We start from the raw sequence: 13,617 nt of genomic DNA on the forward strand, positions 1-13,617 counted from the left end.
GGGGAAAGTAGCCCATGACGTTATAATATATATCAACGGAATTACAGAAAGTTATAATTCAAAATCTCACTATATCCCTCTTGAATAAGCAAGAGAATGCTACACCAGAATATTGCTGAAAAACTGACAAAATAATTTTTTAGTATTTATCAGAGTTCCATATCATGAATCATCATCATTCTTTATATTCCTGGAACTGTACAATATCTTCAGAAAACTTTCAAAAAGATAATTTAACTGGATTTGCTAAAAAGAGAATATGTCTAGAAAAATGCTGTTTTCCAATGAGGTCACTCTAAATGGATTCTTTATTTGGTTTCATAATTAGTTTCAATACTACACATGGCTGACGCACACAAAAAAAGATTTAAAAAAGCGTAAGAGGCCAATTATAAAAAAGTTATAAACTCACAGCATATCAAATTCCTATTTCATCTCTAAAATTACAAATAAAAACAGTTCATAGGGGAACATATCTTAAAAAGCATATTTTAAAACTAATATAAACAAATGTTACAGTAAACTTCTAACTAGATTCTAAAGTATTACTTTTTTCACATTTTAACTAGATGTCTTAAAATAGATTGCTCATTTAAAGAACTGTGGTTCTTCCTCAGTTCCCCAAAACTAGATTTTTAAAATATTAATTCTTCTAATTGATGGCATTTTAGAATCATTGGAATTTCCCTGAATCTCAGTCTCAATTGTTGCCTTAAGCCTCAAGTTTACAGAATGTATGTTTTGAAAACAATGCACTTGTGTTATATTTACTTCATAGTCATGAACAACAGATCAATCTAATTGTAATTAACAGCATTAATTTGCATGCTGTACACTAAGTCCTGAAAAGAATTTGTTATCAAGTATATTAACCATGCCCAAATCGTGTTGTTTGTAGTATTAGATTAGCAGACTCCTTTCTTCACACCCACTGCTAATGTAATCTTCAGCCACCAAATAGGCATTTAATCATAGTAAGTTTCAATTAATGACCCTAAATTAATGAGGTTTTACTACATCAAATGGAAAACCAGATACATGGCTAAATTCAACTGATGGTAGCAAAGGTCAGCAAAATAAATTCACAATAAGTTCTTGACGGCTGCAAAAAAAGTGGCATTATTTAATACTCCATATTTTTGTTTTCTTTTTGAGTAGTCTCATTCAACTAGAAAACTGATGGGAATTCTTTTCTACTCAATATTTTACTTAGCTACCATCTTCTTGCTTATATGAGCTTAGATATCTTTCCAGAACGTCCTTATTTGTACTTTGTCTACACAACAAGTACATAAGCTGACAATACAAAGAAAGACAGCTTTTTTTTTTTTTTATTCCCCTCAGCCAAAAGCAACATGACACAAAGTACAAGAGTGCCCTACCTAGAGTTTTCAAGAAATTCCCTAAAAGTTTTCCCAGGAATTTACCCAACAACCTTATGCAATGTTTCTCTTTTTTTTAAATGTAAAACAATGGATCAAGTTATTGCCATGGTATCTGGAATTGCTACTATTAAAATTAGTTCAGGTGAAGGTATAGGATCCATTATAGAATACCTGGAGATGGGAACAGAGGAAAGGGTAAGAGATGAAACAAAGCAGTGCACTCACTCATCACATAGTTTAATTTCTTGCAAGTATTTAACTGTCAAGTAGCAAAGTTCTACAGCCAGCAAGGGATGTTAGGGCCAGACCAGGAGTTAAAAGAAAGAACAGGCCGGGAGAAATGAAGAGAAACTAAAGTTTGGAAAAAGGCCTGTGGAACATCACTATAGAGAAAAACCAGACTATTGGGTGTGTTGGGAGTGGGGAGGGAGGGAGTAGTTATTCTTCTGTTTATTGCCCTCTGTCTTTGGCCTTATATTATGCAAAGTTTCTTTTTTTAAAAATGTAAAACAATGGATCAAGTTATTGTCATTTCCAACAAATGGCATTACCAAGATGATTTCTCTGAATTTTTATACTTTCCGTTTTTTTATCCAAGAACAGTCAAAATGAAACTGCTAGTTTTGCTAAATGAAGTAATTTTTCAAGGTAATCTAAATGAACACTTTTCACCTCTAATGATGCCATTCATTTCCTTTCATTTCTAAGGTTTAGAAAACTGATAAGGGTTTCTGAACACAATCCACAAGGTGCTACAAACCTGAAAAATTACAATTAGTTGAAACTTAAACTCAACCTACCTTTCTAAAGTTGCATTCTGGAAGTAAAAGTCAAGAAAATCATACTACTGCAAACACAATCACAAGCACAGCTTTATTTGTAAATAGCAATTTGTTATACAACAAAACCCAGATCACACTAAGAAAGGTAACTGTAAACAAATGCCATGGCACAGCATGGTAATAATGATCCAAATACCTCTTCTTTCTCTATGTAAGCAAATACCTCTAACTGCATTTGGTAAAAGGAGAGAAAGCTTCGAGAGCACAGCAATTTCCTCAAGGATAATCCCTTTCCTGCATTAAGTCAATCTCAGAGCACTGAGATGAAGTTCTAGCAAAATTTAGAGTGAAGTCCTGGTTTTGTTAACTGTCTTATCTAATTTTTATAAATAGGAAAAACTGTTTGGTAATGTTTTCCATTCATCATACATGTACTTTGTACTCACTACGCCTCTGTATACATATTCAAGGAGAACTGCTATTTCATAGTAGACCGGTCATCAAAATAGATTATCACCTCAAATAATTAATCGTAAAAATCGTATGTATGATAAAATGTTGAACCCAGCATTTGCTGATGGCTTTTAAGCCAACAATATACACTCTATAAGAAAGTATAAGAGAAATAGTGGTGGTGGGTGTGACCATCTTAAAAAACCAGGATTCACCAATAAAACTTTTTTCTATAAACAAAATTTCACGTTCAGAAATTTCACATCCAGAGGCCTATCAAAACAAATGGAAAACTAATTTTTCCTATTTTGTGTCTATTACCCACATTTGCATTTCAGTTCTGCAATACTATGGAAACCAAATTTTTGGAATTATCGGTTGGTATGTGTACTTATAATGTAAAGCTCCATTTATAATAATATATAGCATGTCCCAACAAATGTATACACTCATTTCTGTAGATTCTTTTAAATTTTTTAAATGAACTGTACATTAATAAACAATGACTTTATAACCTTAAAGTGTGTATACATTTTTGGGACACCCTGTATATATAATATAGCATTGGGGGGGAAAAGTAAGACAAACCAGCCACATACAATGGTTGAATGTGCTCTTTTCACATTAACTGGTAAAGACACCGAGCCTGAATGTATGATCAATCATTTTTACATTCTTCACTTGATAACAATTTTACATTTACATTTAGAACCTACACTTCGTGATTTAAAACAGGGAATGTGATCTTATGTGTGTGCACATAAGTATTTTTTAATTGCTAACACATTTACTGCTATCATTTGAATTGCAAGCTTTATAGTAATTGTTTGAATATAGGTAATCTTAACATACACATTGGAGTTACGCCTAACTTCACACATTAGGGAGATATTTGTTATTCTCTGATATTTTAGCAAAAGGTCTTAACTGTTTTTAAACGTCAACAAAGAGCCTTAATACAAGCATAGTTCTTTTGAATGAATTTGAATTGACTGTTTACAGGAAGATCCATGCCTGCAAAAAAGAATAGCTGTGCATCTATAGACCTATTTCCAGTCATTTTTGCAGATATTTCCTTCTTATTTTGATGGGTCTATGAATACTACACTAAAGCAGGAATGATTTTAATATAACCAAAACAAAACAAGATATTTTATTCTCTTTTTCTTATAAAGGAGACCACAATTTTTCCCATCTATCAGGAGAACACACACAAAAACTTTCAAAACTGAGCAAACCTGAGTGAAGCAATGAACAGTTCTGAAGCCCCAAAGACTTCTGTTTTCACGGTCTTTAGGCTGCTGGGTTACTTCACCTAAGGGCTCACGATGCAAATGACTTTATTGCCTTCACTTTACTTGCAAGCTCTGGCCACATAAGAACCGAGCTCTGCTCTACAGCGCGCGCGCATACACACACACACACATACACCAAACCAGCCAGCCTTGTTTCCAATTTCAGAGGCCCGCTCTGCGCCTAGCCCACGCCCAACCCTTCTTTGCTCTGCATTCTGACCCCAGGAATGAGGGATACTACTTAATCCTGGCGGATCTGCTCTGTTGTATCATCCTTCCAGGTTTCCTGGGATGGTTCCTCCCCCACTCCACCACGAATCAAGGGAGGGGGATTCCCCGGTGATAGAGAGGAGACCACTGCCTCTCCCCTTCCTCAGCCCATGCACCCATCCCAGCTTCTCTTTGCCAGAAACCCCAGAGCCATCCCTGCCAGAAGTACACGATCCCGGACTCTGGGAGAATCAGATAGCCCATTAAGAAGGGGGTGACAGGGACACGGAGGAAGCGAGCGAGGCGAGTTCACCACTAGGGAGGTGTGCTCCAAAAGGGAACCATTCAAGAGCAATGACAGGTCGGCGGGGGAAGGCTGGGTGGCAAGGGAGGTTGGAGAACTGCATTTCGCGTCTTTCTCAGGGCCTGTGGGGGAATCCCGGGCAGCGACTGTAGGGCTCTCGGGTCGTTCCCCGCCTCCCGCGCCCCCGCGCCCCCGCGCGTCCCCTCCGCCACCCCCTCCGCCTGCGGCCGCCCCCACCCCGCGCGGAAGGCAGCGCCGGGCTCCCCCCACGCTCTCCCGCTCTCTCGCGAGTCCTGTGCAGGCCCTTCCAGAGGCAGGGGGAGGGGGCGCGGAGGGAATTGCTGCAACGGATCGCCTAGAGAACCCCGGCCCGAGCCAGGCAGTCTGTGGAAAGCCACGGCCACATAAATATGCCATATTAATTTTTTAAAAGCCATAAATCACCCCTCCCTATGCAAAAGAAAACCATAAACCCGATCCCATGCAACCCAGTGAGCAGCCACCCACTTCCTATTTCTGTCACAGCAGCTACACCCTGCCAGCAACCACCCCCCGGGCGCCCCCTCTCGCCACCGCCACCCCCGCGGCCGCCTCCCCAAAGCTCAGCCATTTGCCAACTGACGCCCCCGTAAATAAAATTGCCCCAAGTGGGCCTGGATGGGAGGCGTGGGGGAAGGGCGCGCAAGAGAGGGGGGCGAGTGTTGCACAATATCCTAGAAGGTCCGTGGCCGGAGCAGGGAGAAAACCCGGGGCGGGGGAGGGGAGGCGAGCCGCCCGGGTGCCTGCGGCACACGGTGCACCCGGACGACCGCGGCGCGCCGCTTACCTTTCACCACCCTGTCGGTCGTCGACAACTTGGGATCAATTGCCTTGGGCTCGGACATCTCCAGCCGCCGGGGCACAGCGACGCGCTGTTCGTCCGTCCTACTGCACACCCCGACCGGACCGGCGGGCCAGACACTCAACGCTGCCGCCGCCGCGCTGCAAACCGCTCGGCTGGAGGTCTGGGTTCCGAGATGGCTTTAAAGTTGCTGCCTTCTCCGCGCGTCCCTCTTCCTCCTCCTGCTCTGCCGCCGCCGCCTTCACTCCTCCTCGGCCGCCAGCCCCGCCGACTCCGCTCCCGGCACGCGTGTGTGGCGGTTATTTATTTATTTTCTAAGCACGCCTCTCGGTTCTTCTTTTATTCTTGGGGAAGGGGGATGGGGAGGAGAAGCGCACACACGAGCACCCACCCTGGCACGGAGACCGGGCACCGCGGAATGGAGCCCCACGCGCGCACACTGCCGGGATTAAGACCGATCACATGGGGAGGGCCGGGGGCGAGGGAGGAGAGGCAGGGCCGCGGATGTCAGTGCCACCAACCGCGCCTCGGCGTCCCCGGCGGCGGAGAGGCGCCCGCCGCTGCTGCTGCTGCTGCTGCTGCTCTGCTGCTGCCGCTGCCGCCGCTGCCGCCGCTATCGCTGTCGCTGTCCCTGTCGCTGCCGCCCCACGCCGAGCGCCGCCGCAGGTCCGCGGCCGCCGGAGATGTCCCGCCGCCGCGCTCGCCCCTGCCTCCCGCGCTGCTCCTTCACTCACACAGGCAGAGCCGCGGAGCTCGGCAGACACAGTCCCCGGCGCAACCTACCCTCCTCCGCCGCCGCCGCCGCCGCTGCCGCCACCGCGCCCGCCTCCGCCTCCTCCCCTTCCTCCTCCCGGCCCCCTCCTCTAGCGCCCGCTCGGCCGCCTCCTCCACGCGGAGCCCGCCCCCGGCTCCCCGCCCCGACGTCGGAGCTGCGGGCGCTTACTGGCTGGCGCGCGCGTCACTCTGCGCCAGGTGGCGGCCCCGCGGTGCCGCCCGCCCCCCGCTCCTCCTCTCCGTCCCGCCCCCCGCTCTGTTTTCTCCCAGCTGCCGGTCGGGCGGGCCTGCCGCCTCCGCCTCCCCGTCCCTGCTCAGGTGTCACTGTTGCCGGCAGGCGGGGATTAGGGACGGAGGACGGGCGGGGGTCGCGGCGGGGTGGAGAGGGCTCTCCCGGCCCCCCCAGCCCCGTCTGGCTTCGGCCCCTTGACCCCGCACACCCCCCCGCGCCGCTTTGGTAACCGTGCCTTGTGGGCTGGGTTAAGCCGCAGTGTGAGTAGCCGAGTGCGGAGGGTGTCTCCGGGTGTGTGCGTGGCCCCGGGGAGGGCGAGGAGTGAGGAGTCCGGGAGAGGAGGGCCCGGGGTGGGGGTGGGGGTGGGGGTGGGGGAGAGCGACCGAGGGGGCGGGGGGAGCCCGAGCGCGGGGAGCTGCGCGGCCCGGGCGCAGTTGCCGTCGCGGCCGCAGCTGTCCGGGCGGCATCGCCCAAACGCCGACGGACAGACAGCTTACCTTGGGGAGCCGGGCTCCGCCCGGGATGGGTGCACAGCTGTTTAGCGATCAGGCCCTTTCTGCGAGCGGTGCTGTGCTGACTGGTGTCGACCACCCTTGCCTCGCACCGTCGCGAGGGTGGGGGGCGCCCCCGAGCGTCGCGGGCCGGGGACGCGGAGGAATGTGTGGAGCGCGGTGGGACGCGGGAGCGGGCTGCCCACGGAGGACTGGGACCGGAGTCCAAACGCCCCCGGGCTACTCTGGGTCACCGGGGGCGCTGGGACCCTGCGGGTCTCCAGGGAGAAATGAGAGGGCCGGAGAAACACTCGAGAGGGTCGCCTTTTCCCTGTTCGCACACACTGCCGCTGGTTGGGACTCTCGACACATGTCCTTTCTCTCCTCGCTCTCCTCTCTCCAATGTCTGGACACCCATTTGATCCTACCTCTACCGATACTTGCAGAACCGTGAACCCCTAGGAGAATCCACACTGTGGTCTCTCCAGTTGGAAAAAAAAGAGAATTCAAGGCAGAGGCCAGAGGGTGACAGTAGCCCAAATGCTCCTTTCTGATCTACCTGCCACAGAATGAGAAGTGGGCCCCCCCTCTGCCAAAAGGTCACCTCCGCACAGCTCCTCTCCCCGAACAGCCTCAGTTCAACGCCAAGGACTGGCAAGGAGGTTGGTGTTTTGGGGGGGAGTGATGAATTGAGCTAAACAAATTTCCCACCCTCCATTCTTCCTGTTTTATTTCCAAATTCCTCCAATATCAACTTTTTCCTATTTCCTGAAAGGGACCATGAGCCTAGTAAAAGGCCCAATAAAAGATTTAGGGGGTGAAGAGATAGAGCCAGAAGTGTTTGGGAGAAAGGGGTTACATTAAAGTACAAACTTGCAAATAAGTTTTAGGAATTGACTGATGGTGCTAGAGTGTGACTTGAACAGTTTGGCCTGCAAGGGGTAGGAACTTACTCTAAAAGGCAGGTGAGCCTCTGTAGAGGCCTCCTAGCTTGAAAGGAGACCATGCAGGGTGTGTCCTTCTGGCTCAGGGCAACTGCCCTGGCTCCAAGGTTCTGCTGCTCAATTCAGAACCCAGGATAGTGCAGGGTAATTAGGCAGATAGTAAATATGTATTATTCTCTTATATGCCAGACACTGTGGTAGGTAATTTATGTGGGGGTGGGGAGGTGAAATAGTCCTTGCCCTCAGTAAAGCCTAGAGTCCAATAGAACTGTCATAAAAATATGAACTCTGAGAGGCCACTGTATCATCTCAGGAAGGGTTGGTTGAGAACAGCCTCGTGAACATGGGCAGAACTAGTTGCTAAGGTAGATTTGGGAAGTTGGGCCCTAGCCAGCTGGCACAGAGTCAGGCAGGGATGCCAAGGCCTGTGAGTGAGGAAGAGGGCCTGCTTGAGGAAAGACCAGGAAACCAAGTCCAGGGATGCTCATTTCCCAGACCATGATGTTCCCTCCCATGTGTTGCAGACAGAGATACAGTTTGCACCATTTTTTAGACTCACTTTTCAAGTTTAGGAAAAGCACCTATAAACCAACATCAGAAGGCTTAAAATGTCAGCACCAGAGAAGAGTTATATGATACAGATAGGAAATAAAGGCACACCTTTGAGGCACACCCTTCAGTCCGCTACAGGTCTAAGACACCTCCTAGCTGAGGTATGTGTGGGGGAAAAAAGGTTATGAATCATAATCACTTTACAACACATTTATCATCAGGTATTTTTAATGCATGTTTGTAGTTCCATACTGCTGTAACACAGACACATCTCCTTAAAATCAGGCCCTACTCTAAAGAAAACTAGACAACAGCATGTTCATAGGGGACTAGTTGTGTCCTCATATATGGCCAGCTGAAATAGCTAAATCATCTTTTTATTTAGATATCTTTTTCAGATGTCCTACTGTCTGCTACTGCCTTTTTTTATCTTGTTAGACTATCTAGGCTGACTGACTATATTACATTATATTTGGAATTTACATTTTTCAAGCAATTGCTGGATGCTGATTTAAACAATGATTCTGCTTATAAAGAAACAGAAATGAAGAGGGGGAAAAAAAAAAAAAAAAAAAAAACCTTGGCAAAAAACAACTTTCTGTCTACCAAAAAATTATATTTCCCCTTCTTTGTATATTTCTCTCTGGGGAGCATGTGCCCAGGTAGGAATTCTATTTCCTGGACTGCATCTAAGTGGGTCTAAGTGGGTCCATGTGACTCATTCTGGTCAATACACTGTGGGCTGAAGTGTTGAATCACTTTCAGGACAAAACAGTTAAGCAGCAAATATGCATTGTCCACCTTATGCATTTCCATCCTTTAGCTGAATGAAGAGGCTTCTAGAGCCCAGGGGAAGGCATAACACCAAATAGAAAGAGCTAACTACCTGACTTATCACATAGAGGAATGCTGCCCGCCCAGTACGAAAATCTGCATCAGACTTCACATGAAGAAAAAATAAACATTTATTGTGTTGTTCCATTGAAATTTGGGGATATGCTTATTAGGGGTGCTAGTATTATCAAATTAATACACAGAAGTTATTTAAGATGTTAGTTCAAAAAGTAAAATTCATATTTATTCTGTTATGTAACAGAACTACCAGACTAAAAATATTTCTTTTAATACATGAGCATCAAATTTTTACTTCTTGTAAATGAATTATTCATTTACCAGTTGTGTTTTGAACACCTGTTCTGTACCAGGTTCTGTGCTAGATGATGCATAAATGTATAGAGAAAGGATTCAAAGACTTAGTCCTTTTATTCAAGGATCTCAAAGTCTTGTTATACAAGAATTGTATACATATTACCTTGGCAAAAATTTAGGTATAAAGTGTAACTTCCTCTCACTGTTGGAGAAGACTAATTTTACTATTGACTTCACAGCTAATTATGAAGATAAATATGTGTGGAATAAAAAAGAACATTAAAGATTTGGCATCATCTATGCATTCAAATGCTCCAAGTCTCAGCTTACCTATTTGGGGGAAAATCATAGTAAATGAACAATATTTTATTTTTCTGTTAAGTGCTTGGTTGTTTGGGTGTTGTCCTGTGCACCAGAGAGTTGCCAGTTTGATTCCTGGTTGGTGCACATGCCCGGGGTTGAGGGCTCTGTCCCTGGTCGGGGGCATATAGGAGGCAGTGATCTACGTTGGGCTCTCACATCAATGTTCCTCTCTCTCTCTCTCCCTCCCCCCCTCCTCTCTAAAGTCAATAAAAATCTTTTTAAAAAGTAGAGGCGTTATTTTTCAAGAAAAGAACTGAAGATACTGTATTTTATATCTTGTTTTGAGAATAACCTGCTTTTGAAATTTTGAACTTTATTTTGGTTCTTGGATGACTTTACTATCATTTTGACATTAAGAATTTTGACTCTTCTCGTTTTGGCCCTTCTGGGGGCTGCACTTTGTTCTGAGAAAGTGGTAGTTGACAGTATGTCTGACCTATTCTCACCTGAGCCAGTGCAGCCTAGTGCTGAAGAACCTGCAGACTAGACAGCCAGTCCTATTGGAGACATTACTGTGTATAAGAATTTTATTTATTATCTTAGAGTTCATTCCCCTGATGTTCACTTCTAACATGCCAAGTTCTACCCTATTCACTGTAGAGGCTCTATGAAATATATTAGTCACCACAGATTTTATTATTTGAGGTTTAAACTAAAGGGGGTTTTGTTTCTCTTTTGGATTGCTCTTGAAATTTTGTTGAGCCTTTTTTTTTTCCCGGAGGGCAGTTTTACTCATTTAGAAAAGATATTTCCCAAAGGACATAAAAATATGTTATACCCAATGTATTCAGAAATAAATTTTACTTTTTCCATGAGGGACCAAACTATAATTTATGGAATTGTATGCTAAGTTTAATATGGAAAAGATATATTTTATGTAAAATTTGGCAAGTCTATGGGTGATCATTATTTATTTGGATTTAATAAACATATATTCAAAGTTATTTTATTTGTTTTTGTATCTTTATCTTATATTTCAGTTCTGGGCACAGGGTAGGGTGCTCAACAAATTTTTCTGAGTGAATTTTTAAAATGTATTGACATCCAATATGTGAGGCACCAGGCTAAGTACCACAGCCCTTGCTTTCAGAGATATTTTAATATTTCTAATATATATTTTAATATTTCTATATATTACAGATATACACAATGGAGAAAATCTTATTAGCCCTTTCTACTAGATAATTTGAATCCTAATTTTATTATTTTAAAAATTATGACTAGATTAATGGTGCCAAATAATAAAAGCTTGCATTTAAAATAGCTAGACATTTGCTATTACATTGAAAATCCAAGAAATATTCATGCTGTAGAACTTATGTATTCTGGCTTTTCTAAGGTCATAATTTCAGGATATTTTACCTGAAATGCGCCAAAGTTTACATTTGAAGTTTCTTAAGAACAATTCAACAATAACAACAAATGGTTTAGTAATCATACTAAAAGTACTACCCAATTGTAGGAGACCTAGTAAGCCAATTTAGGAGAAAGTTTGTCACTTTAAAAGCACATTTGCATATACAAAATCAATATAGTAATTAGAAATGAGTTTCACTCATTAAAGCTTGTAGAAATTTACCTTTACTGGAAGTAAGTTTTGCCCATTATTGATTGAAAATTCATGAATTTGAAAGTAAATATTCTCTTAGAAAAGAATCTTGCACTCAAATTAGTCGTATTTCCATTTACTTCAAATTAGTGGAGTTTAATTTTGCATATTGATGGTTATTGGAAAGCATTTATTCAATTGAACACATATCAGGCACTTGGAATATAACTTAAAAAGAAAACTGTCTTCTCGTAAACCTTACAGTCTAGTTAGGAGAAGCAGATGATTAAACCAGAATAATTAAAGTGGTTGGTTGTCCAGACAACGAGGCCAGTATGGAGAAGGGCCCTGGTCAGAGGTAGGACAGGTCCAGAACACTGGGGTCTGGTTTTGAGCAAGGAAGCCCCACCTGCCCTTGGGTCCTCAGGGCCTGCTTTAGTTTTCCTTCACAAAGTCATGGGGGCAGGCCCCTTCCCTTTGCTCCCTGGAGTGCTTGAAGTCTGGGCCCAGTGCACTCTTCTTCGCGGCCTCCTTTCACCAGCTGCCCGCCTGCCGCAGTGCTGCCCCTGTGCCTGAGCTGGCTGTGACCCCACAGCCCTCCCACCCAGCTCTTTGCAGAGGCCGCCGGGCAGTGTTCTGGTCCCAGTAACTACTGTGAACTGTTGGGGGTGCATCCTGGTGCCAGCACTAAAGAAGTTAAAGAGGCTTTCTTCTCCAAGTGCAAAGAACTGCAAGCTGACCGGACTCTGGGAACCCAGGCCTGCACAGCTGCTTTGTGGCCCTGAGTGCAGCATACCAACTACTCAGCCTGGAGCAGATTCACCACAGCGAGGACCACCGGCTCCACTCAGCAACCCCCCAAAGTCTCCAGGAACCACAGCCCATCCTGGGTCTACTCATCAAGCACACAGCTCCTGGGCACCTCCCAGTGCACAGTACTGGGCCCAGTTTCGCAGTGTGAGGCCTCAGGAAGCAGAGCTGAGGCAGCCCCAGCACAGACACAAGCAGCAGGTACTGGGGTACTGCCTTCTGATCATGCTGGCAGGCACGGGCCTGCACTGTGCTGCCTCAGGAAGTTGGAGCAGGTGCCCTGTAGCTTCATGGATGAAAAGTATCAGATCATCACAGCCATCTACAATGACACTCAGGGCCAGGGCCAGGGCTAGGGCCAAAAGAGCCAGGTTCCAGCAGGAGTAACATCAGAGACAGTAGCTGCAGCCACCACAGGGGCCTCCCCCAGGCCCAGAAATCATGACCCCCAGCCTCTCATCTGAATGGAGCTGCAGTGTTCCCTCTTTGGACTCACCACTACCCAAAGTGCATGCAATAAAGTGATTCTCCCTGCTTAACAAAAAGAAAAAAGAAAAAAAATTAAAACAATTACATACACACAAACACATAAAATATATCTGGTGGACTAAGTGATAATGCACAGTGTTAAAAGCACTGGAAGAAGTGATGGGCAAAGGAGTGCTACTGGCTATTGTAGACAAATTGTGCAGACAAATATCACCTTTCTTAGAAGGTGACATTTGATTGGAGATTCAAATGAAGTGAGGGAGATATCTGTGCTGCTATCTCAAGAAAAATCTTCTACGTTAAAAGAACAGCATGTGAGAAGGCCCTGAAGTAAGATTCTGACATGTTTTAAGAACTGTCAGAAGAGGCCAGTGTACAGTGAACTGGAGAAAGTGGTATATGGTATACGGTGAAGTCCAGGAGATGGTGTAAGTTCAGATCACATGGAGCCTCATAAACTATTGAATAGATCTGAATTTTATTCTGGTGAAATGTAAATTATTTCATCAGAGGAGTGATATAAGTTTAAAGAAAGTGGTCATTCTTTTTATAAGAACTGGCTTTAGATGTGGTGGTAGGAAGGGAGCAGGGATAGAAATAGGAAGACCACTGAAGAGAATATTGTCATAATCCAGGCGAGAAATCAGGGGGTTTGAATGAGGAGAAGTATCTGATTCCAAATCTATTTTAAAAGCAAAGCTAACATTTGCTGATGGGTTAGATACAAGGCGTGAGAAAATAAAAAGGAGCAGTCAAGAGCTCCAAGGCTCTGGGTGTGAACAAATGGAAGGTACTGAGTTACCATTCACTGAGAAAGGGAGCGTTGGAAAGGGAAAGCCTGTTTTGTGGAGAAAATCTAAAACTGGTTTCAGGTATGTGAACTTTGAGAAGCATGTTGTACATGAAAGTGGAGATGGCATGCGGGGAGATGGATGCATGAGTCTGGACTTGACAGAAGAGAGCCAGGCTGGTGATGTATAAAATTGAAAGTTGT

General features: G+C 44.9%; 1 protein-coding gene and 1 pseudogene across 3 annotated transcripts in view; one reads left to right on the plus strand and one right to left on the minus strand.

The window, feature by feature from the left end:
* Positions 1–6,122, minus strand: part of PPP3CA (protein phosphatase 3 catalytic subunit alpha) — a 287,960-nt gene extending 281,838 nt beyond the window's left edge. For both annotated transcript variants that reach the window (XM_081118962.1, XM_081118961.1), the window contains exon 1: positions 5,256–6,122. In XM_081118962.1, coding sequence (XP_080975088.1) covers positions 5,256–5,313 — 58 coding nt within the window. In that variant the 5' untranslated portion in view covers positions 5,314–6,122. The remainder of the gene's footprint in view (positions 1–5,255) is intronic.
* On the plus strand, positions 5,446–12,521 carry LOC308565506 (dnaJ homolog subfamily C member 4 pseudogene; annotated as a pseudogene). Its single transcript has 2 exons — positions 5,446–5,558; positions 11,920–12,521. The product of its transcript is annotated as a dnaJ homolog subfamily C member 4 pseudogene (transcript).
* The last annotated feature ends 1,096 nt before the right edge of the window (positions 12,522–13,617 follow it).

The sequence above is a fragment of the Miniopterus schreibersii genome, assembly GCF_964146895.1.
Source record: "Miniopterus schreibersii genome assembly, chromosome: 1".
Classification (NCBI taxonomy): domain Eukaryota; kingdom Metazoa; phylum Chordata; class Mammalia; order Chiroptera; family Miniopteridae; genus Miniopterus; species Miniopterus schreibersii.